Source organism: Danio aesculapii, chromosome 18 (assembly GCF_903798145.1).
Source record: "Danio aesculapii chromosome 18, fDanAes4.1, whole genome shotgun sequence".
Classification (NCBI taxonomy): Eukaryota; Metazoa; Chordata; class Actinopteri; order Cypriniformes; family Danionidae; genus Danio; species Danio aesculapii.
In genome coordinates this window covers 46,320,169-46,343,545 of record NC_079452.1, presented here as the reverse complement: position 1 = coordinate 46,343,545, position 23,377 = coordinate 46,320,169, and the positions used below count along the sequence as shown (strand labels likewise).

The following is a 23,377-nucleotide window of genomic DNA, read 5'->3' as shown; positions in this document are numbered from 1 at the left end:
CATCATATTGCATCATAAAAGTGACTCGTATCCGATTGTCTGTATTTACATGGAACAAGGCAAAAGGCGCAATGAACTAAAAAAAAAAAAAAAAGAGCGGGCGCTGACTTACAACTGAAAATTTCTCCATTCAAGTATTTAATCTGTTCGCAGGGTTTCATTTTTTTTTTATTCTTTTTGACAAGTTGTTTTACTATTGTTTATGACAGAAAAGTTCTCATTTGGCCATCTTCTTTTAATCTAGGCCTTTTTAAACCAGTAGGCATCTTAACGTCATTTCCATGGCTTGTTTTATGCAAATGATATATGCAACAGTTTTAGTCTAGCCTTTATTGTTTACATGGTGAACATTGCGCTCTCTCTCGTTAACATGCTTGAATACTTGTGCTACATGACAATATAAAAGCTGTTTTGTCCTAGTATATAAGATTTAAGGTTTGGAGCTCTGCTGAAGTCTGTTCCGAAATGAAAGCATTCCAAAATGTTCCGAAATGAAAGCGTCAGAATTGACGTCATTCGAAATGGTTTTTAATGACACACGACTCACATTGACAGGTGAAAATCCGATCTACCTGCTTACACTGCAAACACGAGGACACGGATCTGATTCATATCAGATACATTTCCACATATGAACAAGGCCTGAATCTGATTTGAATAAATCGGAATCCATGTGATTTTTTCCTCCCTACACGTTCATGGGCCATAGCCGATCTGTGCCACATGGAAGAAAAAAATCGGAATTGCGTCACTTAAACCATGCAGTGTAAATGCAGCCATCAAGTCAAATTTAAGACCTTTTAAGACCCTTTAAAGATCATTAAGCATGACATTTTAGACCTATACAAGGTTAAAAACTAAGTAATTGTTTCTTCTAATGACCTAGTATTACCATTATAATACCGGGTCATTATCATGTTATTTTTATTTATTTATTTATTTTTTTCTTACCCTGATTAGGAAATTTAATGGGGTATTTGCTGTAAAAATGTCTATAAGATGTTGTGAATTGTATCTGTTTGCAATAAAAAACTTAAATATAAAGAATAAGGTTTTATTGAGATGTATTGTTGGTGACTGGACAGATGTCGCCCCGAGTGAGTAGCTTTACTTGGACAAAGCTAAATTAAGACCAGTTTAAAATGATTTAAGACCTACAACACAATATTTCAGTGAATTTAAAACTTTGTAAGGCCTAAAATATTGTTTTTGAAAATTAAGACCCAGCAGACACCCTGTATTAATACCTGCAATATTAGGGTAGAAAAAAAACCTTTAAGATAAAATAAAAGTCACACTGTAAAACCCAACAGTCAACTTTATCAAATGAAATGAGTTTTGTAACTCAAAATTGACAGAAAGTTAATTCTACTAATTTGTAAAGAGTTTTGAACTCAGTGTTGAAGGTAATGAGTTAATTAAATACCTTATTACTTTAACTTAAATGGAGTAAGTTCACAGTACTCATATAGATTAGTTTTTTTTAACTCAAATGGTTTGTAGCAGTCGGTTTCCTCAAACAGTTTGAGTTGCCTTATATAGTTAACTTATTGTGTTTGCAGTACTCAGTTGGTATGAGTTCTCTTCATTTATTGGGTTTTACTGTGCTTAAAATACTTCATTTACTCAAATGGATTAAGTTTACAGTACTCATATAGATTAGTTTTTGAACTTAAATGGTTTGTTGCATTCGATTTCCTTAAACGGTTTGAGTTACATTAACTTTTTGGGTTTTACAGTGCAGTGTGCAAGCACAACTTAAAATTAAATTCAATTACATCATGACAAAGACAGTTTAAACTCTTTGATAATTAAAAAGTCTATGATTTTCCAAAAATCCTTCACATCTTTAAATATTTACACCAGTTATACAGCATAGAGAAGGAAAAATCTCCAAGCTCTTTGCGCTTACAAACACAATCCTACTGACAAAGGCAAAAACAAGGTGCAGATCCAGCGAGACATAAACAACAAGATGGTAAACAAATATGCATGTCTGTTTCTGAATCTGTTGTGGGATACAATAGAGGGGGGCGACTAATTCAGCTGATGAGCGTTTGTTTGCCTTGTTTACATGCGTTATGTAAGGGGAAGAGGAAGTCAGTCATTCAGGACAGGAACACACGCTGTATGTTATAGCCATGATGATAACGTACAGCATATGCTATGTAAAAAAACCTTTTGTGAATACCACACACATACACAAACGCACATCCTAACCCATCACCTCCAAGCCGCTGGGCTTCTCTTCAACATTCCTCAGCTTCCCCCTGCCGTCAAAGGGGTAGTGGAGCAGCCCCTGCGCTACAAAACCCAGGCAAGCTTTTTAAAACAGGATGTTTGGCTGAGGCCTCCTTCCCCTCAAATAAACAATCCGCAGAACCTGATTTTCTGGAGGCAGGGTGGAAGTACTCCAGTCACATTATTTCCACATCCCGTATCCTGGAGCACTTGGGGCCCTGGGGGAGTGTGGGCAGGCTCTGGGGCTGCGGTGGAAACCTGAGGCCCCGTGCCAGGCAACGGGAAGAGGGGAGAGGGAGGGAAAAAAGATAAAAGGAGGGAAAGAGCAAGAGGGGGAGAGATATACAGGCTCGCCGAGGTGAAGGGGGAGAGCAAAAAGGGTGGCCCCTGCACTGTCCACCCCACTCTGGTTCATTTTTCACTGACATAGAAACACTCAGTACATTTACATAAATGAACAACAATATTCACACCATTAAGACAATGCTTTGATTAACACACTATATATACTGTATGACTACAGATTAACTATCTATCTATCTATCTATCTATCTATCTATATATATATATATATATATATATATATATATATATATATATATATATATATATATATATATATATATATATATATATATATACACACACATACATACATACAAACATACACACATTACATATACTGTCCACCCACAACACCCTAACTTTTTCTTATTTTGGTTGTAAGGTAGTGACATGCACTTTTTTTAAAGCTGCTTCAGAATGATCATTATTGTTTATTTGCACTATACAAATAAACTTGAATTGAATTTAGTTAAGATTCTATTATTTATACAGATTTTGGATGGCTTATTCATATTCAATAAGTCATATTCATTCATTCATTTTCTTTTTGGCTTAGTCCCTTAATTAATCTGGGGTCGCCACAGCGGAATGAACCGCCAACTTATCCAGCATTTGTTTTATTCAGCGGATGCCCTTCCAGTTGCAACCCATCACTGGGAAACACATACATACTTATTCACACACACATACACTACGGACAATTTAGCCTACCCAATTCACCTGTACCGCATGTCTTTGGACAGTGGGGGAAACCGAACGCAGGGAGAACATGTAAACTCTACACAGAAATGCCAACTGACCCAGGCGAGGCTCGAACCAGCGACCTTCTTGCTGTAAGGCGACAGCACTACCTAGTGCGCCACTGCGCTATTCAATCCTGGACAACAATATATTAATACGATTTTTTTAAAGCAATACAATTAAAACAATACTCTGATTAAGAATGAAAATAGAGATTTTTGTCATACTCACACACAAATTAAAATAGAAAACGCATTCCTATTTTAGTCGCATTTAGCCTGATGAAGTGAAGTGTATGTTCACATGGACAACAATATTCTGATATTACCACAATTAAGATGATACTCGGATTAAGCATCTACCAAATACAAAGAGATTTTTGATGACCATAATCAGTTTTTTTCAAGTCATACACAAAGCAAATACAAAAAATCTAATTAAGATGTGGAGTATTCCCATTTTAGTCACATTATCGAAGTGCAGTATCGATGTTTACATGTATAAAAATATTCCAATATAAACATGATTAAGACAATACTTGGACTAAGAATTTACAATGTACTGTAAACTGAGATTTTTAATTACTTTAATCTGGCTAAAGTCGTAAAAAAGTAGTAACGAGCGCACGCGTATTGTCAGGCAAAACCTACGCACAGTCGTATACCCTTCGCCGTGGCTGACGTCTCAAAAATTGTAACTATACATCACAATGACGCATATCGCAAGCTTCTGTGATTGATTGACTTGGCAGCTGTCACCAGTGTGGGCGGTGCTGAGAGCCGCGAGCTCGATTGAGCAAGTGTTTACAAGTGTCGAGTCCTGTGGAGAAGCGTCAGATGGAAACTTTTGTTTTGTGTTTACCTTGTGATTAAAGTTGTTGCAGGTCCGCTACTAGTACATTAAGGTAGCAGTCCGAAATAACAAATCATCCGCGAAGAAATTCGACACAGAGGAATATAAAAACCTACTGTCAGCTAGCATTTAGGAAGTGTTACTGCAGAGCAACAAAAACAGCACGCAGAAGTATAAATGCATGACAATATATGCGACACGGCTCATGCCGATCACTGAATGCAGAAGTATAAATCTGATATGTGAAGTTCTGGCAAGAACTGGATGACATCATGTGGGGCAGTAATGATGTGCAAGTACTTAATATATGTTTAATGTAAAAAAAATGAACATAAATACAAATATTCTAAAAGCAACTCATGTAAACAGCTTCACCATAATATTTACAGCAGCGTGTTTGGGACTGCTGTCTGTTTCTGTAATATGGACTGACATGGGATTTTAAAAAGAGAGTGGAAAACTGAAATGGTCCCAGTGCAGAGCTGTTTAGACTCTTAAAGTTATATAACTCATCATTTGTAGATCTGCTGTAAATGACGTAATGTAGTTAATTTCACTGCCCCTATTCTAGTTTACCTCAGTGATGGGCAAAATACATCGTAGTTAAAGTCTTCAAATTGCATAGAGGTTTTTAAAGTCTGTGATCTTTCAGTGTTCCATGGTTATTGGAAATGTTTACTAGAAAATGGAATAGTTTGCTCACATTTTTTGTGGCTATCACAGAAAACTGGCTCAATTTTTTTTGTGATGTTTTCTATCATTTTAAAAAAGATCAGAAAAAGCCCATACAGTATATGCAATGTCTGAAATTAATATAGACAGAGGAGACAAAATAAGACAAATGGTCGTCTTTTGTTTTCTATAGAAAAAAGGAGCCTTAAGTAAAGTCAAAACTGACAGAACTTAAATTTTTTTGTGTGACTGTCCCTTTAAAAGCTCAAACGTGTGTAAAACATTTATGCTTTGACAACAAAAAGAATTTAAAATCCAGATCCAGATATTTTCAGGCATTTGTGAAGCAGCTAACAAGCTGAGGGAAGACATCACATGCTTTTTTAAGGCTGTTCAAATCTATGGATGCAATCAAATCAGTGGTAATCGGCACACCGTCACATGCTTCGATGACTTTGTTTAATTATTGCGCTTCCAGATGCCCTTTTCCTGCACTTTAGAAATGAGGTCAAGTCAGATAGACTGGCATCTCCGTAATGCTGCCAGGTTATCAAAATGTATTTTTGTGATTTTTTGGATAAGATGAGCATGTTATTATGTCAGACAATCAGTCAAAACAAAGTACATGTTTTTTAAGATAACATACAGAGGTAGCTGTACTATCAATGCTGTGATCAACCAATGTCTCCTTGTGATAGGAACATTACCCGATTAGCTCAGTTCAGATTCAACACCTTTCATAATTTATGACGCAAGCCACATTTTGGCACCTTAATGAAAGAGCATCTTGCCACATACTTGGATAATAATGGGCTCAGTCTGATTTTTGACACAACAATAGCTACATAACATGGACACCAGTAATCAAAATATTTGCCTTAATGTGAATGAGACAATAATATGATTAAGGTGTTTACATGAATTAACATCATTGCGTCACCACGCCATTCACATTACCTCCGGAGTTTCTTTGTGTGTTTCATTTTTAATTATCGACTATAACTGCAGTTTGGCACTTTCACTTTCATTCAGGAACATTTCATGCATGCCCCCGTGAAAAATTAGATATTGGATGAGAATATGATCTATTGGATCTAGTGTTGCTTTAATGGTATTTGATAGTGCACACTGTATGGAAAAAAAAATCTCTGCATTTCGTGGTCTAAGTGTCTGTGGTCCTTTACTGACTTGGTTGGTGCAGAAAATAGTGTCAAACAGCCGAGTGTGTATAGACTATCCTACACAATGGTAATAGTTTGATTAAGGTGTACATGTCTGTACAGCACTTCAATAATGTGACTAAAATAGGAATACTCCACATGTGTTAATTCGATTTCTGTTTAGTTCAATTATGACCTTAATCGTATTAAACTAATCAAAAATCGCTGTTTAGATGGTAGACTCTTAATCAGAGTATTGTCTTAATTGTATTAAAATACTTAAATTGTATTAAGATCTGATTATTGGTGTCCATGTAAACGTACCCAATGCTGATAAACAAGAATGTTTTTTCCTTGTGTTTTGAACCGCAACAATGCTGTCCAAACAACGGACCATTTCACACAGATTCACGAAAACAACTTTAAAAGGTGATATCAATTGCCAGGCTAGTAGACGGTGATGTCATTTTGTAAAAAAAGCATTGTGCATGTGCATATTTGGCCACTTTTATTTTGGCTGCCAGAGATTCATGCATGCATATAGTCTGAACATGTCATATGTATGTGCGTAACACCACCATTTTATGCATTTACAATGTAGACAGCTGTAGTTTTACAAAACTTAAGTGAAGTAAAAAAACACATGCATATAAAAAAACTAATGATAAAACAATCAATTTAATAAATTCTCACAACACATGCAAATATATAAAGTAAACATGCTACAAATAGAGAATTTGCGTACGTTTGTGTTACTTGTAACTGTCTTTCAATTTGCATATATTTTTTTAAACTAGCAAACTAGCAGCACATTTGACCTCTCTAAGCCACCATACCCCAAAACACTGTTGCCATGTAAATAGGCATGGGACGATAACCGTTTTCAAGGTTTACTGCGGTTTGGAAATGTATGGTTTTAAAGCCACCAAATTTTTCTGCTATACTGTTTCTAAGGTATATGTAAGAATTTTTATTTACGTTTTTTTTGTTTTGTTTTTTGGACTACAGTATCTCCAGCAGAAAAGTTATCAAAAGATGCTGTTTTAAATTGTAAAGAAATCAATGTTTTTGAAACTAATGAAGACAGCAGACGTCAATGATTCATATGAATCATTTAGTGTTTACTGCTCCAACCTATTATAAATGTTTCATTCATTCATTCATGCATCTTCTTATTGGCTTAGTCCCTTTATTAATCTGGGGTCACAGCGGAATGAACCACCAACTTATCCAGCATATGTTTTTACGCAGCGCATGCCCTTCGAGCTGCAACCCATCACTGGGAAACATCCATACACTCTCATTCACACACATGCACTGCAGACAATTTTAGCTTACCCAATTCACCTGTACCACATGTCTTTGGACTTGTGGGGGAAACCGGAGCACCTGGAGGAAACCCACACTAACACGGGGAGAACATGCAAACCCCACACAGAAATGCCAACTGACCCAGCCGAGGCTCGAACCAGCGACCTTCTTGCTTTGAGGCAACAGCACTATCTACTGCGCCACCGCGCCGCCTTATTATAAATGTTTTTCAAAATAGAATATATTGTGTTCAAAGGGGAAAAAGGTTTTTGTTTTTCACCCAGACATTTAAAAAGAATATTTTTTAGAGCAGTAATCACAATACCGTTAATCTGTGATATTTCTATCCAAGGTTATTATACCATCAGAATCTTATACCGGCCCATGCCTACATGTAAATAAACAGCCAAGATGCCTCAGACATAGAAAATCCCACTGAGTAATCATACCCTAATTTACATTTTAGTCGCTCTTGAACTGAAAACAGTACATGGAAATATTTCCCATACCCTGGCTTCTAAGTTCCTGGTTCAAAACCTCAAGGTTTAATGGGCTGACCAGAGGCATATAGGAGACCAACGCCAGTTCCCAACACCCTGTTCATGGAAAAGTGAACTTTCTAGCTTCAATTTAGTCACAAAGTTGATCAGTTGGGTAAAGTCCAGCTCAACTGAATAAGCTGTTACTGCTTTCCATTTTTAAAGACACTGATAGACCTCACATAGGGACGCCAGCCTGGCTGTGGTTGTGGTCTACTCCCCAAAAACAGTAAGGGCAGTGTAAACATCTCAAAGCCCCCACAACTGAACTCAAGAGTAAAATTACAGCCCAGCAAAAACCATTCCTCTTTACCTGACTGATCCTTACCTCCTCCTTAGACCAGAACGCAATTTCGTGCGTAAACCCACTCACACAACCATCCCACCGCCTTTCCTTCATCCTCAAGGAAAAATAAACACAACATACAAAACACAATAGCACCGCAGGGTTCCACAGAGAGATGCGGGGTCTTTTTTACAGCGAGTTCTCACCATGACTGTGACAAATGTTGAAATGTACACTCATAAAGCATATTAAATCTGCTTCTTTTAGCACATCTGGTGACAAATTCCAAATAGCGTTTATCTCTCAGCTGAAGCACATCTATGGCTAGTCTGAGAATGATTTGTAAACAGCCACCAGTCTTTGCGTCCCTGCCGGCCCTTCCACTCCACATCTGTCAGATCCCTCATTACAATGACTAATAATCCCTGGAAAAACAATTCTACCGCTCTGCAGCAGGAATGTGCGTCATTCACAATTCATCTGAGATTTCTGGATTCCAATTCAATTGCTGAATTACTTGCAAAAAGGATGCAGAATTGCACTCAAGTCATATTCAATAATCGTGCAACATTTTGGAATAACTACAGGAACATACACTACCTGACAAAAGTCTTGTCGCCTCTCCAAGTTTTAGGAACAACAAATAATAACTTGACTTCTAGTTGATCATTTGGTATCAGAAGTGGCTTATATGAAAGGCAAAAACCTCTAGATTACGCTTATTTTACCAAAATAAAATATGAGCATGACTTGATGTTTAATTATTTAATTAAGACAGTAAGGTCTGACTTTGCTTAAAAGAAAGTCTTGTCACTTAAGAGAAATAATGTACAGTATAGAATATAAATTTACGGTGCAGTGAAAAAAGAATTAATATTGTGTATGACTCCTATGAGCTTCCATTCATCCATTCATCTCTGCAATAACTCAAAAAACTTATTAATACATCATCTGGAATGGCAAAGAAAGCGTTCTTGCAGGACTTGCAGGAGTTTATCAAGATTTTTGGGATTTATATATATTCCGTGCCGCTTCCTCTTTTTTACCCCAGACATGCTCAATAATGTTCATATCTCGTGACTGGGCTGGCCAATGCTGAAGCACCTTGACCTTCTTTGCTTTCAGGAACTTTGATGTGGAGGCTGAAGTATGAGAAGGAGTGCTTTTCTGCCCTCTCCTGTGGTTTGTAATGTAATGGGCAGCACAAATGTCTTGATATGTCTTGTGTATTCTGTTCAATTTCATATGCATAAGTAAAAAATGGAGGATTTTTGGATATGGATGGATTTTTGGATATGGATGGATTTTTGGATATGGATGGATGGATGGATGGATGGATGGATGGATGGATAGATAGATATAAAATAGAATAGAATAGAATAGAATAGAATATTTAAACAATTTAACCAGATGACTTTTCTGGTTATTTATTTACATTCATTAATTTAGATCTATTGGACTAATTATTGTATTCTGTGAAGTGAACCATTCATAAAAAAATGTCAAAATTAACTAATTAAATCCAAAGATAACAGTGAAATAAACAGTGTTTTTTGGTTTTTAGGGGAAAAACAAATAGCATTCAGGTGGAGAATTTATATAATCAAATGTAAAATAACACTGCAAAAGTCTTTACTGTATAAATAATTCAAATTTTACAAATGGTAAAAATTCTTGTGACTGAACATTTTGAACACTGTCAGGCCTTAAAAGCATGTGCAAATGAAAAACTCACTCTGTTTTGGTTAAACTTTGCATTCACTGCACAATTGTCACATGTTGGTTTCTCCTGGTTATTATAATTATAATTAAACATTCCAGATCCTGCGATGTGACTTTTGCGGATGTGCATATTGCGATGTCAATGCTGAAACAAGATATTGTGTAGCCCTAGTATAAAGATCACTTTTGGAAAAATGTTACTACATGTACAGTGCTCAGCATATTGAATTTTGAAAATGAGCACTAAATTAATTTCTTAGTGAATATAGGCAACGTATTTTGGTGCATTTAGACAAAACAGATTTATTAAACAGATATATTAATTAAAATTTTATTTTAGTCACCAAACATATTTAGAAATCGAAAGATAATACAATTAAATTCAAGAAAATAATGCTAAATAAGGCACAACCTACTAAATTTCTACAAAATTTTTCCTTTTTTGATTCTCTAGATTTTTCCTCTTTTTAAATTTGTTTTTAATATTTTTCTATAACATATAAATTTGAGTGTACTAGTTTTTGGACTGTTATCATGAGCTATTTTGTTAGATAAGCTCCAGATTTGCCTTCAGTACTGACTAATCTATTGTGTATGCACAAATATAATATTGTATAGCTTCCCATTAAAAATATGAATTTAATTGAAAATGAATATCTATGAAATGAATAAACTATAATTTTTTTTAACCAACATATTAGGGAAAGAACTCCAGAATAAAATCATCTGTTTTAGATTTAACTTCTATCCAAACTCCTATTCAGCATTCTAAGAGCAGCCAGTTGAATTTAAATTACAGCTCATAAATCCTGAAAAGAAAATGTAATAGCCCCTCGTAATCATTGACATTATCATTGAGCATCAGAAGCAGAGGATGAGGAGACCACCTCCCGATGCAGGGGCTTATGATGAACCACAAAGATCACAAAAACCCCAATACAGAGAGGAAACACAAACTCACATGCATGCAGTTATACAGGAAGCAATGAGACCTACTTCAAAGAGCATAATTCTGATCTCCACACGGCCACAACAAGGAGTGAGGAAACAGGTGGGCTGCATTACAACCCAGTCACAGCTACAGAATGTGACACACACGCACACATTTTTACAGACACACATGTAGCACATCACAACCACATGTTTCGACAGACACGCTTTGAAAACATAGCGAACACTTAATCAATAGCTGTGCGTTGACACGATGTAGACATGAACTGACAAACACAGTTGCTTTTAAAGGAGAAACTGCGGGTGAAACGGCCGACTACAGACAGCCAGATACAAACAACACAAACAGACAGAGATGTACCCAAACACACAGGAGCGCAGACATCACAGACACCAACACAAACACGCAGAAATGCAAATATTCACATGGATTCCAGGGCTAAAAAACGGAAAAGCTTACGGAAACTCAATAAAGATTTAGAGCTGAAAATTCTGACGCTCTGCGCCGCTTCAAACAAATTCACTGAGGCAACAAGACATCAAAGATCCATTACATAAATAGCCTCAGATCTCAAGCATCCACAGACTGACTGTCTTTCAAACCAAGACGCCAAAATTCTCTAAAATCTCGCCCTTGGGCGGCGGGGGAGTTTTCATCGGGCTCGTTCAGATGTGCTCTGTTGCTATTGTCAGACAGAGTGGATGAGTGTTCAGAGCAGGAGTTACACTCGCCCAGGGGCTCCAATTCTGCTCCCATCCCACCTTCGGGCCCCCTGGCCTCACTTTTAAGAGCTTTACTAGTTCCTGCATGTGGGTGGGGTGGGATAAGGGACTCAAGGGTGGGTGGATGGCCATATGGATGAACGCTTTTAGATTTTTAGATCCCCGTCTTTACAGGCAGCACAAAGGAGATGAAATTCTTCACTGTCAGAAAAAAGGGTACGGTTGGGTCTATTTGTGAACACTTGGGGTACAAATGGTGAAGTAGCACCCTAAGATACTTGTGATACCCTTTAAGATATGTACCATTTAAGGGTAAAAATGTACAAATATGTTTTCTAACTGTCAAAGGGTCCATGTTTGGGCCATTTAAGGCACAAAGAAAGGTACAATCACTTGTGTGAAAAAAGGAGCAAGTCAACGTGTATGAAATGGTCATTCATTTATGTTGTTGTTGGTTATTTGGATGAAATGCACAAAAAACTGTACATTAACAATAAAATTATTTATTTATATAAAACATGGCCTTATAATTAATAGTATAAATTAAGATTTTTGATTTAAGCAAATGTTTACATTAATCCCCATATAGCTGAACCAGTGCATTTAGTTTCAATGTCTAGGTTTATTGATTTGTAGAGGCTTGTGGAATGGAGTTTCAGCAATCTCAGACATAGACATTGTTAAAAAAGAAAGACAAATGATTACTACTGTACTTTACTCTTAAATGTTTTGATGCCTAAAATCACTATTTATTTAGACTACATAGTAGTTTTTAACTTTTTTTTTTAACTGCTCTTGGTCTCTGGTTCACAACAGCCATCTCAGTCCCCAGAGAAACAGTTTTTTTATCAGCAGGGGACATTGTAAACGTGCAAAGACCTTAGCTTATGCCAGAAAATGTAGATATGCTGATATTTCTTTTTTAAAAATATGTAAAGTCCCAGAACAGTTTTAGTTGGTTTATATTAATGAGTCTTCTCAGGTTTGTATTGTTGTTTTTTGGATTTTGTTTTTAAAATAGCAATTTAGTTATGGCAGAAAATATATTATATTTTGCAAAAAATGTGCAGCGTTTAAGCAAAAAAATGAAAGGGCTCTTTACTTAAAATTGGTTTCAAATAATTTTGTTAAATAATCGTGACTGAATCGTGAATCGTGAGATTAGTATCGTGAATCGTATCGAATCGTGAGTCAGGTGAATCGTTACATCCCTAATCAACACAAGAAAATATTGATAGATAATCACTTCAAACACATTAGATTTTTTTACAGTCTACTAAATTAAATTACTAGGTTAAATGAGCATTGGATAAAGGTAAAAGGTAATTCAGTGAATTAAATCATCTAAACAATGTACATTAAGAATCATTTCCTAAAGCCCCAATTTTATAGTGTTACTAAAAATAGTCAAAGGCCATGTGAGAACTAGTTTTATACTGTACCAGTGAGTTTACACAAGATTAGCTTATAATTTATAGCTTAAAATGAATATTAATCTTTCAAAGATTACACTGAACAGTACAGACACACACACATAACAAAAAAATATAAATTTATGAGCTTTAGAAGATGGAAAAATATTGATTTAACTTGTACAAGTGACAGGAATCTCATCTTTATAATGTAATGTACATTATAAAATAGAGGTTTAATTAATTCATTTATTTTTTCCTCTGTCAAGTTTCTTCATGGGTTTTTCTGAATGCTACTTTAATTTACAAGAAGCTAAAACTAGCTCATTTAGAGGCGGGAACCATGCGGATGTGCAACAACTTCAATCATAGGTAAACACAAAACATGGTAAACACAAAACAAAACAAAAGTTTCCATACGAAGCTCCTCCACGGGACTCGACACTGTAAACACATGCTCTAATGGGCTCGCGGCTCTCAGCACCGCCCACGCTAGTCACCACTACCAAACCAATTGTACCGACCAATCACAGAGCTTACACTACATGTCATCCTGACGTGTAGTTAATTCTTTGAGAAGTGCACGGGTATGCGGTCACGCGAAGGCTGCGCAGGACCATATGCGTGCGCTCAAAGCAAAAGTATAAACAAGCCTTAACAAAGGGGGTCACGTGACTCCACACGAAAGGGAAAATAATTGAAATAATTGACCTGGAAAAATTTGATCAATTATAGGTTCTGAATGTTAATTTAGATAAATTTTTGATTAACTGCCCAGGGCTATTATGAAAAAATAAATAATTTCCTAATTATTAATATGTAATATGTACTAAAATATTTAAAAGAGATATTTGTAATCATAAAATATTTATTAAATTATTTTATTCAAAATAATTAATTAGTTTATTTTTATTTATTTATTAATTAATTAATATGGATTGTGAAAAAATGATTATTAATTTCCAAAAGATTGCATAGTATTATGAGAATATGTAAGCACTAGGTAATGGAAAATTTTTAATTTTAAAATATGCTAATTTAGGCATAATCACATTATAATTCACATGATTACTCATTCATATATTTTTCACAAAATTACATTTAATAGCATTAATAAAACAATAACAATCATAAAATGCTATAAAAGTGGAAATAAGAAAGCAAAAATACTAAATATTTGCAATTATTATGGCAACATATGCATACTACTGTATATCCGTTTGGTGCTATCTGACAATATAAACACATCTAGCTCAAAATGTTCCTTCGAGCAGACTAAAAAGCCCCGACTATTTACCTACAAGCAAGGCACAGTTCACACAGCCTCATTCCAGAGTATAAAAAAATCTCAGCAAGCATTTGAAACATCATTTGTTTGCGCAAGGAGTGTCGCCAGCCTGTGAAGTGGTGGTGACAGGGTGCATGAAGCCACAAGCTCAGGTAGCTCCTTCTGGGAAAAGGGGTGGATTGACCCGCTCTCTTTGAATGCTATTTCGAGAGCTGCAAAACAAGGCCTTAGCCTTTCTGTCTCTGCGGCCATGATCCTGCACATGCACGGTGCGGTTCCAGTTTTTATGAGAGAAGCATGTTGATTTCATTACATAAGAAAGGAGTGTTTCATTTCAAACCATGACACAAAACCGTTTCTCCTATTTGCTCTCAGTGTGGCCCTTTCACTGAAACAAGGGGGGGCCCATGATAGAGCCGTAAAAGCTGATATGTGCGTTTGTGTGTGCGTGTTCGTTGTGTGTAGAGCGTATAACGTGACTCAGTGTGTGTGTGTGTCCCTGCGAGCTTGGATCTTATTACAGTTTGATCCCACTCAAATATTTCTGAAAGAAAACAGAGGAGGGGAGGCAGGCTCTATGGCCAGCCAACACGGCCCACTGAACCTCTGCTGGGCTCACAATGAGAGCTTTATCTCCAGTGCGCTCTCTCCACTCCTAATGGCCTTTAATGAGGAGGAGCAAAGCACAACATAAAAACCAAATTACCTGCAAAGTTTGCTCATTTATTCAAACACACTCCATGGGAACCCACAGAACTTAGGACAACGGAAGGTATGCCTTGATGTTTTCTTAGCTTTTTAGACTTTTGCTGAACACTTAACCCCTTCCTGGCCCTTTAAGACAGATGCAAAACTATATCAACAAAATATTTATAGCCAACTTTGAGATTTGTAAGACAATGGAAAACACCAGTAATTCTTCGCTTTTTAGACTTTTACTGAGCATTTAACCCCTTTCTGGCCCTTTAAGACAGATGAAAAATTATATCAACAAAATATTGTTGGCCGAATTTGAGATTAGTAGGATGCTTTAATGGAAAACACCAGTAATTCTTTGCTTTTTAGACGTTTGCTGAGCACTTAACCTTTTCCTAGCCCTTTAAGACTGATGCAAAACTATATCAACAAAATGTTTTAGCCAAGTTTGAGATCTGTAGCATGCTTCAATGGAAAACACCAGTATTTCTTTGCTTTTTAGACTTCTGCTGAGCACTTATCCCCTTCCTGGTCCTTAAAACAGATCAAAGAAATTTTGCTGGTCCACTTTTGAGATTTGTAGGATCCCGCAATACACCCACCTTTCTTCACTTATTAAGACTTTTACTGAGTACTTAAACTCTTCCTGGCCCTCAAAATGGATACAAACTGTGTCAACGAAATAGTGCTGGCCAACTTTAAGGTTTGCAGGACGCTAAAATGGAAAACACCCACTGCTCACTCTTGCAGAAGGGGGGGAAAAGTAAATATCTGGTGCAAGGTCACCATCACAGGCACGTAGCTTTTGTTTGAACAAAGATGTTACCACATGAGCTCTCCAGGACTGGAAAAAACAGCAACAAGTCTGACAATGGTATCACAGGCCGTGCTGACACCAAGATTCCAAACAAAATGAACTAAAACAGCATTGCAGAGATGACGTTTTAGTTTTTTAAATGAGAAAACTCACCTGAGAATTCCCCTTGGGTGGCGTTTGGTGAGCTGGCAGCCTCCGTTTCAGTGTAAGACAGTGTGGAATCCGACAGATCTGAAGAGATGAGGAATGTCACAGTTAGAGTTTGTTAATTAGAAATTTTGAGTCTAGGAATGTTAAAAATATCAGTATGCCATTTTTTATTTAAATTATTACACTGAAGGCTGGCTTAATGGCTACTGAAATTCCAGCTTCGCCATCACAGGGAATTTTTTAAAGATATATTAAAACAGAAACAGTTACATTTAGCAGTCGCCACAATATTCTTTTTTTTTTTTTTTGTATTTGCCAACAAATAAACAGAGCCTTGGTGAGTATAAACAAATTTCAAAATATATTTTCAATAAATAATAGTAAATCTAGGATTGTTATAAGCATCAGTGCCAAGCAACATGCCATTGTCTGAAGTTAAATAGTGAATATTTAATATTACATAAAACAATTACCAATCAAATGTCAGAGGACAGTATGATTTTTAAATAATTGTAATTCATTATTCTTATTAAGCAAGTATTCTGCATTAAATTGATCAAAAATACGCTATAAATCTAGAGCAGTTTTTCCCAAACAAATGCTCTTCCTGTGATGAAGTCAAACAATTAAACAATAAAATAAACCGAACATTTGATTTCAACTGGAATTTTATTATTATTATTATTGATAATATATATTATCTGTATTTCAAATCAGCATATTCAAATAAATTTCCACAGAATCATATGATATGGCTAGATTAATAGCTATTAATTCAAATTTACCAGAAGAACACACAATTATTTTAAAACAAAATTACTGACTCATTTTGTCATCAAATAATGCTGTCTTGGTGGTTTAAAGACATTACCAAATGATACAGAGCACACACATTTATGTAAAGAGGTGCACTTATTACCACATTAGTTCTTAGAGTGTTATCAAAATGGCTAAATTTGAATTGTCACTATTATCAACAGTTCAAATTGAGTCAAACAACTAAATGTGTTATCAACCCTCACTCTGCCTTCTGAAATGCTGATGTCTAAAAAAAGCAATCACAATTAACAAGCCAAGCTGCAAACCACCACAGCATCAATTCCAGATGCTCTCCTCTCTCCAGCCCACCTCCTGTCAACAGTGTGCCCGATGTTGAGCTATGGTACCGGGAGGATTTCCCAGGCCAGTGCCAGGCCCCGGCAACCCACAAAACAGACAAGGCCGAGCCCAGACTGGCTCCAGATTGGCATGCTGAAAATGGGCCTGCCGGATACTGGCTGTAGCCTCCACCGGCTCTCAGTTGGTCACTGTGCCTAATTGCCACCATTAAAATTCTTCACGTTGTTCTACTTTTTGCTTCCCCTTTGGCTCTCCGTAAAGCCAGGGATTCAACCAGTGGGTGACAACTGATGGCACTGACTTATTTTGGCCAGGTTATTTTGTTACACAGATGATTTGATTCGGTTTGTCAGTAAATGATCTCCGGTCATCTGTTGCTTCAGAATGAGTATGTACATGATCATTTACAATGGCTTCTTAAATGAGTAGATATTTAATCAGCAATTAAAGCTTACGTGTGTGTGCGCGAAACTTACCCAGTGGCTTGTGTTCTTCGCTGGGGGAAAGTCTTGAGTATGGAGGAGGGGGTGACTCTAAAATATGACAACAGCATGATTACATTTGGAACTGAAAAGGAAATTAAATCTAAATATATAATTTAATCTGCACATGCTAAATTGGTTTCTGGGTCACAAGAAGAGCAACATATTAAATAACAAAACATAAACTAAGCGATTTGTTTAATCATGTCTACACACAGAAAGCTCCAGATTTCTGCAGAATTAAATGGAGACACTTTATTTTGATGGTCCATCTGAGTATTAGTAAACTGTCTGCTGATACTGCTCCTTCAACAGACATTTAACTGACTATAAAAAACTTAGCAAATACATGTCAGCTTACACTAACCCTAACCTAACAGTCTACTTATAATCTAATGAGAATTAGTTGGCATGTAGATGCAATATAACTTAAATTCAACAAACAGACCATCAAAATAATGTGTGACCAATTAAACATTTCCCTGCTTATGTGTTAGGGTTAGGGTTAATCCATGCTTTATTTTAATGCACTGCGATATCAATGTGATTGTACTACTTTTTGGTATGGTTAAACATATTTTAACACCATCCTATGGTTGAATTACAGAGATTTCTACATACTTTGCTTAAAAAAAAACAGCACAAATGATAGCAGAAGAAACAAATCTAAGTTTGGTTGCAGGTCAGCGCTGCAGATTATACTTCATAATTTTGGAAGAATTGCAAATAAAAATAAAACCCTTAATCGGATGCACAGCAGCTTAGTTTAATTTGTCATTTTATTTGATTTTCTTTAAGTTAACAATATGCAACTTTTTTTTTATTGAATAATACGTACATTTGGGTAGGCTCAGAATAAATATATGGTACATACAGTTGAAGTCAGAATCCTTCACCCCCTGTTTATTTTTTCCACAATTTCTGTTTAACGGAGGGAAGGCTTGTTCAACACATTTCTAATCACAATAGTTTTAATAACTCATTTCTAATAACTGATTTATTTTATCTTTGCCATGATGACAGTAAATAATATTTAATTAGATATGTTTCAAGACACTTCTAAACAGCTTAAAGTGACATTTAAAGGCTTAACTAGATTAATTAGGTTAACTAGGCAGGTTAGGGTATTTAGGCAAGTTGTTGTATAACAATGGTTTGTTCTGTAGACTATCAAAAAAACATAGCTTAAAGGGGCTAATAATTTTGACCTTAAAATGGTTTTTAAAAAATTAAAAACTGCTTTTATTCAAGCCGAAATAAAACAAATAAGACTTTCTCTGGGAGAAAAAAATATTATCAGACATACTGTAGAAATTTTTTCTGCTCTGTTAAACATCATTTGGGAAATTTAAAAAGAAAAAAATCAAAGGATTATTTTAAAGAAATTATTTTAAACATACACCCAACACAACACCCAACCTTGGTTTTATTTGCATTATGACAAGTGTTGTAATAGTGGGCTTTAAAGTTTTAGCATTTCATATTGTACAAATTGTTTTCTAAATAAAACGTCCTGAAATGCATGCAACTTAAAAAAAAACATAATACAAACATGTTCAATTCCAGTCAATTCATCTTTATTTCTATTGAGCTTTTACAATTTAGATTGTGTCAAAGCAGCTTAACGTAGAAGTTGTAGTACATTGAAATTGAAACTGTGTCAGTCCAGTTTTCTGAGTTAATATGTTGTTAATATGAGTCAAATATGTTGAATAAAAATATGTGAATCATTGAGGGAAAAAAAATGTTAGGTAGAACCTTAAAATTCCAAGGTGGCGAATTGTTTAATTTAATGTCTCTCTGGGGCAAATTTCAAGGCTGAGTAAAACACAAGGGTGTTTTAGAGACGATTCCCCATTTAATGGCATGGACACCAGTCTTGACGATTTCTCCATTTAAGATTAATTCAAAAACTACTTGTACAAGTACAATTATGTTTTTCAACCTTGCAAAGTGTAAATCTCTTCTAGTATCACTAAAAGTTCTAATGCACAAAAGGGAAAAAAAAGTCTCTGGACAAGTAATGACCTCGCCTTTTGGTCATGGGGGAAAAAAGAAAAGCACAATGTGGACTGTCTCTTTAAGAGTGGCGGCAGTAATTGCCAGGATCCTAAACTCAGTCACTCAGATACACAGCGAGTCAGTCTGGCGCCAGTTGTATGCAAACTGTATATTACTGCCACTCCTTCACCTAAATAGCATGAGGGGGTCCTCCTTAGGAAAAAAGGGACTTTTAAAGTGCAACTTGAAACTGATATTATTTCCAAAAGGTTTTGTTCAACTGCCATCCTAATAAACAGCTACAACAAAACAAATGTATAAAAGTATACTGATAAACAAACCCTGTGGTAAACGATTCTAGTAAAATGCGTTGCAAAAAAATTGTTTTAGGTGATTAAATGGACTTGTGTGCATAGGGCAACATCTGAACAATGGGATTTCTCTCTTTAAAGTGGCCTGTGAAAATTAATGTTGAAAAAAAGCCGTCAAAACCATTGATGGAGTTTGAAGATTGAGAGGGCTCTGTTGTTCAATCGCATGAAAGAAATACCATCTTCATGGGGCCACGCATGAGCGCCTGTGAGCTATGTGTGTCTCTACAGAGAACAGAGGGGAGAGAGAGGGGCTGCTGTCTCCCTCAAGCGTCTCTGCTCTGAGAAACTCCAATAAAACACTGAGCACAGAGTGTAATTGTCAGTTTGAAGCCTTTGATTAAAAATTATCTCTTAATACGCTAGGATTTATCGTGGAAAAACTGATTTATGGGTTGCCAAGTGCCTCAGGTCGTCAATGGTCTCCTCACGGGATTGTCAATCTATCACATGAATGCTAGGAATTCTAGTCGTTAAATGGTCCCATCAATCTGTGGGATTTTAAAGCATGTATTAAGAAAATTATCTGTTCGTTTTACAATTTTTAGATCGCATTCGTCAGAATAGCTTCTGAAATGTAGAAAGTATTGTTTTTTTAGAGCTCTGTAGTAGTAAATGTATTGCTGATGATTTACATTTGGAAATGGAGACTCGAATCACTTGGTGTTAGATTTAGGATTTTTTAGGCCAGACAGACAGTGTTTACTTTAAACAATATCTCTATTAATATCTATATACAAAACAAATAAAAAATACACTAACCATTAATCAATTAATCTACTATTTGAGGCAATATTTGAGGAATACATAATCCATTGAGTAGCAGATAATTAATAAACTGTCTAATTTAATCTAGGACAAAGTCCCAAATGTTATCTAACCTCAGTTCAGAAACCTGCAATAAATACATCAAAATGTCATGCTTAATATGCAGTTGGAATGTTTGTTTTATTTCTGCCAATTAAGCTAGTTAGTTTCCTGGAGAAACTTGATTGTTGGAAAATAAAGCGGCACTACAGAACTGTGCAGTTGGTAGCCTAGCCCTACTGTAGTTCATTAACTGAAATGTTAAGCTGTCATTTGACCGAGGACAAATATTTTTAACTGAAAAGCAACTCTAAATTCTTTGCCATTGCACTCATTTTATCAATGGCATTCTGTAGTACATGAATCACTGCAACAGCACGGCTTCAACGCAACCGTTCGGGGAACCCTAAGGAAAGCCCTTGGCATAACAGCAGGTGGAAAGCAAAATACTTTTAGACACAATTGCCAACAGGACCTTCGCTTACCTGGCCCACAGAGTCGGCTGTAATGATATGGATTGCAGCACACTACCGGACCGTCCTGAGCTCCGAAGCTCTTGCACTCACAGAGCGCTTTAAGCTGGGCCGTGTGCTGCAGGTCTGACCACCGGTAAAGCTTACAGATAAGCAGCTGTGGAGGAGCCATGTGGCCGCCTAACCGCAGCTCGGTCCGCGATACCATCACACAGTCGCTCGGCATTCCTCCTTTGGACTCCACGGCTTCCAACAAAGTATCCAAGGTTTTCTCCTTTAGCCTTTTTAATAGCGAATAGGTGGCGGTCTTGAGCTCCTGCTCCATGACGGAGCGAGGTTTCGACTCCTGGCTCTCCAGAGGACCGGGGTCCCGTGAAGAACCAATGTTCCTCAGCACAAACTGGCACGAGCCTGGCTCCGGACTTCTAGATCCAGAGTGATGGTCCCGATCTTTAAATAAACAGCAAGTGACTGTTCTACAATCGCTGTCCTGCACAGATCGAGGGCTTCCCACCGTACATACCGTACCCCCATCTTGGTCCAAAAAGCCCCCTGAGGTGCCACCGCCGCTGCTCTCAGCGGGATTCCTCGTACACACTTCCCCATAGTCCACGCTAGGCGACCCGCTCGGGGTCATCGGTCTGAACTCCGTCTTGGGAATTTTCTCTGGGTTGGTGCCAAGCAGATCGTCTCGAGACCCCTCGCCGCTTTTCCCATATCCATCGCCCCCCTCTTTATCTGGAATCAAACGGCTTCTCCAGAGTCGCCGCACAAGACCTGAGCGTTTCGTCCTGAACATACGACAACTTGAAACTCTAGATGAGTTATTTACGTTCAGATCTCAGCGATTTGAAACTATTTCTGAGCTCGTGCAACATTAATGTTGGCCGAATGCCGTGCAGCGCGTGCACAGCCGAGCACCGTATATCGGTGGCAAAACCACAACATTAGTTTGGAAGGCACAATGCTATAGTGCATTTAAAACAGAAATCGTCAAACTACCGCATAGCGAAATGCATTCATTTTACAAGAACGCTGTCAAGTAGCCTACATGTGAACCATGTTTGGAAAGTGGACCAAGAGTCCGATGATGTTTTTTTTTTTCTAGATTTAAAATGCACTTCGGGTTTTAACTACATCAAAGAAATTTGATGTCAAAAACCCCAGGCGAAAATCTACTCTAGTCGCGCGCTCTCAAATGTTTTCGGACTTTGAAACACGTTCAAATCCACTCTTCAACAGCGGGTCTGGAGACATGAATGAAGCTGCTCCTCGGCGAATTAAATCCACAGACAATCCCTTGCAGAATTCACTATTCCGGTTGTTTTTCCACAATTCCAGCGCGCTCTCTTTTTTGCGATCCAAAAATATCCTTGTGCGCGCGCCGGGGCCAGAAAAAGAACAATCCGTGGACTTATAATGTGCTCCTGGTTCCGTGTTCAGACCTGGTCAAACTGCAACCCAGATCTCTCTCTCTTTCTCCGTTTCTCTCCCTTTTTCCTTTTTTTCTCCCCCTGTCACACACATACACACACATACGCACACACACAGGGCCCCCGAGGAGAGCGATGGAGCCATTGGCTGACTACCATCATGTGCTAGTCTAGACACTTTGGCGGCTCTGAGCTGCACTGATTGTTGCGCAAACAAGGTTTCAAGTTTCTTAACTCTTAAAGGCGTAACATCCATCTATTTCTTTTTTCTTCATATATCCTGACTAAGATAATTGTTTATTCCAAGCAAAGCAAAAAACAAACAAACTTCGAGTTAATTAGAACGAATGTAAAAATCTGATAATATTTAACAAACATTTCCTCTCAGTGCAACTTTACTGCGGTCATAACTTTATTTTGAGTGTTCTGCAATTCATTTTTATTCTGTAAAAATAATAAATAATGATAACAAGTTATATGCAGAAGTTAAAACGTAAGTTATACTTTATAGTAAAAACCTCTTTATAGATTCATTCAGAAAGTTAATTGATATTTTGTGGCATCTTATTTAAAGTAGTTTTTAGCTTTATACTGACACCTATAGGTCTGGATGCATGACGATTATATGTATATTTCATGCTTGAGGAAGTTCACAGGAAAAAAAGGAATTTTGAGAAGAAAAACGTTACCAGTATGTTGACCGTTAATATAGAATGTTTGCACTTAATGCTTAATTCTACTGTTTTGCTTAGGATTAGCATCAAAATCACTAGGACAAAATAGTC

At 36.8% G+C, this 23,377-nt stretch overlaps 1 protein-coding gene across 1 annotated transcript in view; it reads right to left on the bottom strand.

The window, feature by feature from the left end:
* The window catches only part of smad6b (SMAD family member 6b), a 46,833-nt gene extending 24,105 nt beyond the window's left edge, over positions 1–22,728 (bottom strand). The window contains exons 1-3 of the mRNA XM_056478484.1: positions 21,172–22,728; positions 17,502–17,558; positions 15,910–15,987 (exon numbers count right to left, since the gene is read on the bottom strand). Of these exons, the coding sequence (XP_056334459.1) occupies positions 15,910–15,987; positions 17,502–17,558; positions 21,172–21,958 (922 nt within the window). The 5' untranslated portion in view covers positions 21,959–22,728. The remainder of the gene's footprint in view (positions 1–15,909; positions 15,988–17,501; positions 17,559–21,171) is intronic.
* Positions 22,729–23,377: the final 649 nt, after the last annotated feature.